General features: G+C 37.8%; 1 protein-coding gene across 1 annotated transcript; it reads right to left on the bottom strand.

Annotated features, from left to right (window-relative positions):
• Window positions 1–3,813: 3,813 nt before the first annotated feature.
• On the bottom strand, window positions 3,814–5,124 carry LOC134660643 (uncharacterized protein K02A2.6-like). Its single transcript, XM_063516418.1, has one exon. The coding sequence runs from the start codon at window positions 5,122–5,124 to the stop codon at window positions 3,814–3,816; it is 1,311 nt and encodes a 436-aa protein (XP_063372488.1).
• Window positions 5,125–5,405: the final 281 nt, after the last annotated feature.

Raw genomic sequence — 5,405 nt, 5'->3', positions numbered from 1 at the left:
CAACAGTTTGTTTCTGTGGGGGTCGCAGTTCTAACGTAACCTAACCTACTTTTCTGGCAACAGTTTGTTTCCGCAGGGGTCGCAGTTCTAACCTAACCTAACCTACTTTTCTGGCAGCAATTTGTTTCCGCAGGGGTCGCAGTTCTAACCTAACCTACTTTTCTAGCAACAGTTTGTTTTTGCGGGGGTCGCAGTTCTAACCTAACCTAACCTACTTTTCTGGCAACAGTTTGTTTCCGCAGGGGTCGCAGTTCTAACCTAACCTACTTTTCTAGCAACAATTTGTTTCTGCGGGGGTCGCAGTTCTAATATTACAATTCTTTGCATTGAGTTTCTTTTCAATAAATTTAAATAAATTGAATAAGTTCTGAAATAATAATATTTGAAAAGAAAATACTCGAACTAAATGTTATATTAAACAGTTCCTATGAAATAACAATCTATGAAATCTGTGTCTACGAAACAAGAATACACGAAACATAATTCTACTGTTTGATAAGTTTCTAAATTTAAAAAGTTTGATAGTAATATTCATTCAACTGAATTTCTGTGAAATATGTTTCAACCAAGTAAATAGTCTATGAAACAATAATATTGAAACTGAAAGTATATGAACCAAATAATATATGAAATAATTTCTGAGAAACGATATTCTATGAAATTTCTGTCTGTGAAATAGGGTGACACCTTGTTTTCTGCGATTCTATATCGTTATATTTTATATTTGCATTAAAACGACTTTGGTTAAGATACATTTATAAGGTAGCAGCAACAAAGGAAACTAAAAGTCGTATACTCTTTTTTTCCCCCGCTTGTTTTTATCGAGATGTTCAGATGCTCATAAATTGAGAAATATTTATTTTATGCTTGCGAACTTTTTATGAGTTCATTGTATACAGAGGTAGTGATGAAAAAGATTAAAACAGATATAAATACTTTCATTGTGGCGAAGATATTTGAGTGTTTCAATTGACCTTACATTGTGTTTCAATTGACAGTCATGTGAGGTCAAATGAACCATACTGCCCCATTCTCTTTATTAAATTATTGTCAAAAAACTATGGATTATAGACCATCCAAATACATTTCATTTAGGAACCAGATAACTAACCTTGAAATATTTTGGGCGTACATCTTTCTACTCATAAAAATATAACGGTTACAGGCGGTTAAAGGCAAATTGTTTCAATTGTCCCCGGTCTACCCTATGTGATGACAAGACTGCACTGCTGTTAGGGATTGCAGAACCGGTACTGTTTAAAAGAACCGGGATTTTCGGCACCGGGCAAAAATGGAACCGGGATTTCCCGGTATTTTCGGTACTTTCGGGACTGCCTTCAAAAATCAATTTTTACATCAATTTTCAGTAAAAAAAGCGTAAAACGACCACGAATCTTTCTTAAAACAATAAAAAAGTAGCACAGTGAAGGTACACACTTCTTTTATACCATAATATGTGTCTTTAAGTCACACAATCATTAATATAATTTGTTTTTTTTTTCCTAAACTACATGATATTTTTACTATCTTTGTTGATTGGCAAAAACTGAATTGTGGCTCAGTAATATCATCATTTTTTTTAAATATGTAAGACGTTTTGTGAAAAAGGATAAAAAAATTGATAATTTTCGCATGCGTTCAAAATGGGCTGTGGACCTTCGAACATATAATAACAGAACTATCAATACGACAAATCAAGAAATTATTCAGCAAGAATTATTAATTAATTTAAAATATCATTATCATATGTGAGTTTCTTATACCGTGTTTGAATTTGAATTAAAAGTAGTATTTTATTAATTACAAAATTGTCTCTATTTTTGCTTCTAGTTAGTATACAAATATGAAATAACTAATTGGTCGTATAAAATTATTTATCGTACAAACATTTATGCCCTTAAAGTATCAAATTACGCAATTTTATATTGTCGGCATTGTCAAACCCATTGACTTTTTTTTTAAATTTATTTTAATGTAGTGGTCAGCCGTAAAAGTATTACCATCAGCCTTAGATTGATAAAATATATTAATTTTCTTTATAAAACATGATATTTCATGCTAAGTAACAGAAAGCAGTCAAATATTATACCGGAAATTTTAGTCCCAAAAATCCCGGGAGTACCGGGATTTTAATTTTGAAATCCTGGTTTTTTGCTTGGCTCTAAATCCCGGGAATTCCTGGTACTTTCGGTACCGGTATTTCCCGGGAGCAAACCCTAACTGCTGTTGATGATTGACTTTTTATAAAAACGCTTAATATATACTTTTCTTGTATTTTAATAAAAATACTTTTTTCTGAAGTTTCAAGCTCAGGTTAAAATGAAACTTGTAAGTACCACATTCAAACTTTCATCCCCAATTATATATTTAACCGAAAACACAATCACAGGGCCGCTTGGTTTGTCCTCGGATTCTAGTCAAATATTGTAAGTGGGACGTAAACCCACATTTATTTATAAAACCACTAAGTGCTTTCGACTTAGTTTTACTTAAGTGGGAAATCATTATTTACATTTTGAAAGCAGTAATTTATAAAATAATAATACAAATGAAGTTCAAATTGAAGTTCAAAATTGGTGATTTCGTGTCAAATAATTTATTTTTAGGTAGCTAGGTACTTTAGAGGCTTTCCTTACGCGTTGGAGAGTCTGCCACTCTGTTTCATGTTAGCCAGACGGATAAGAACCTCAAAATGAAGACGAGACAGCCACGTCTTAAAGATGTAAGTTCAAAGTTACCTAATTCGTATGGCTTGCCTGCAATTGCAGGTACTTACAGTTGTGGGTACCTTAGCTACAATCGTATGTGTAATTGTGTACATCACATATTTGTCTAAATTTTGATGCTAAAACTATGTAAGTGCAGCTCGTACATTACCTACAGCTATCCAGTCCAGTGACCAATAACCTACAAAACGTGAGAGTCAGGATGGCGGGTGTATGTAAACAAAAATAAACAAAAAGCATACTGTTAGGTAGGTAGGCGCGTCAATGAAACAAGACGATCCGGTATAGACTGACGTCTAATGCACAGATAGTAAACCCATATACATAACACTTTTCCCCCCCCTAAATATTTACTAAAACTAACGATTTATATTTAGTAACTACCACAAAAGTTAGTAGGTAAAAGATACTATACTGACTAAACATGTTTTCGTGTCACTCAAGTTACATAGGTACGAGATATGTACATACCTAGGTAGGTTACAGACTTAAATGGTAGCATTTACGAAAGACATACTTAATACAAAATGCTGTATAAGTAATATTTAAATTATGCGAAAAAAAAATATATTGTTCATATGAGATGTAAACAACATGCAGCAATAGATAATAAAACCACTGGCGTAAGGCAGGTACATTGACATGCATGCCAGTATCTGCCTTATTCCCATCACATTAAGGTTTAACCTCAAGATTATATTGCACATAAAGGAATATCAGTTATACCTGCTAAGTGCTAAGATAACACAACTAACTAAAATGATTCAAAATTGAATCTTAATTCTATCATCAAAGAGTCGAGACAACATATTTATGTAGGTATCACATACATTTCCGTGTTTATGTTCTTATCTAAATAGGTATTACAATGAAGATTGCATTTCTTCTTTTGCATGACATTCTAGTACCTAAAGTTTAGTTTTGTTATGCATATTAATTAAATAACTAGGTTAATTCTCTAAACTGTACATAGGTATTTAATACTTTACGAGTATGACGAGGTAATCATTATTAATTAGGTAAGGTATTGGGAGCATTAGGAGGTTTTATGACCTGTGCAAGTATAATAATAGGGCAACGACTGCAACTAGGCATTATGCAACCTTTCTAGGCATTTTAAAGCCGCTTTGCGCTTTAAACGAGGACTACGATCGGGCACTGACGCGGACGGTACCTGTGCGGGCGAGCCCGAGCGTGCACCCGGCGATGCTGGGTCAGCTGAGTGTGCCGCTACACTATCATAAAACTCCTCTGTATCTATGTCTTCCACAGGCCTGTGCGACGTTGTCTTAGGGCAGTTAGGACTTACCGGTGACTCGTCAGGTACCTGACTGAGCGAATGGCGCGATTTCCTTAGGCTATTTGTTTTACTGCCTGTCAAAATTTGGTCAACATGACGCTTATGCGTGCGCCCATCGCTCGTTCTTACCTCATATGACACCGGACTTGATCTTTTTGTCACGACCCCTTCCTGCCACTTACGCCCTGCCTTGGAATAATCTCTAAGTAATACCTTGTCTCCGGGGTCAGCGACCCGTAGCGCGCCTTCGCGGCGCTGCTCATGCGTCAGCTGCGCGGCGCGCACGGCCTCCTCGGTGTCCGGGCGCAGCAGATCGAGCCGCCCACGCAGCCGCCGGCCCATCATCAGGACCGCGGGCTCTCGCCCGGTTGTTGTTTGCTCCGAATTTCTATAGGTGAAGAGAAACCTACTAAGTGCGACATGTGGGTCTTCGTTTTCAAATTGCGCCTTTTTCAGTACGCGTTTAATTGAGCGTACTGCATTTTCAGCGGCTCCGTTACTAGCCGGGTGATACGGAGCTATCAACGTATGCTTTATGCCGTTACGCAGCAAATATGTGGCAAATTCCGAAGACGAAAACGGAGGCCCATTATCGCTGACTATTCTTTTTGGTAAACCGAATCGAGCAAACATTTTCCTTAGATGCCCTACTATCACAGGCGCTGAGGTGGTTTTTACTTTTTCAACTTCAATCCACTTCGAGTGGGCATCTATAACTACCAAATAATAGTCACTACAAAATGGCCCTAAAAAATCTATATGAAGACGAGACCATACCTGGGTTGGCCACGACCACGAGTGCAGCGGCGCCACCGGCGCCACGGGCCTCTGCGATCGGCACGCCAAGCATTCGTGCGCCACGCGCTCGATGTCGGCATCCAGGTTCTCCCACCACACGTAGTTACGGGCTATTTGCTTCATTTTCACGATGCCCGGGTGTCCGTCGTGTATTTCTCTTAAAATCTTCTCACGTAAAGATTTAGGAATCACAATCCTGTATCCCCACACGAGACACCCCTGGTCAACGTGCAAGCTGTCTTTCTGGCTAATGTATTGTTTTTCAATTTCATTTAGACCGTTGGATGGCCAACCAAACATCACATACCCATATATTTTACACAACAAAGAATCTTTCGACGTCTCAGTTTTCACACCTTTGAAACTGAGTGGAAAGTTGTCCTCTATGAAATGCAGGTAACTAAACTCTTCACGACACTTCGTTCTAGATCGAACCTCAGTCGATCCTAGAGGAAGGCGAGACAGAGCGTCAGCGAAACAGTTTTGAGTGGACCTTACAAACTGTATCTCAAAATCATATGCAGCTAATTTGATGGCATAACGCTGTAAACGGCTAGCGGCCGTTACTGGTATTCCCTTAT

Source organism: Cydia amplana, chromosome Z (assembly GCF_948474715.1).
Source record: "Cydia amplana chromosome Z, ilCydAmpl1.1, whole genome shotgun sequence".
NCBI lineage: Eukaryota > Metazoa > Arthropoda > Insecta > Lepidoptera > Tortricidae > Cydia > Cydia amplana.
The sequence above is the reverse complement of the archived record's forward strand: the minus strand, read 5'-3'. Positions and strand labels throughout refer to the sequence as shown.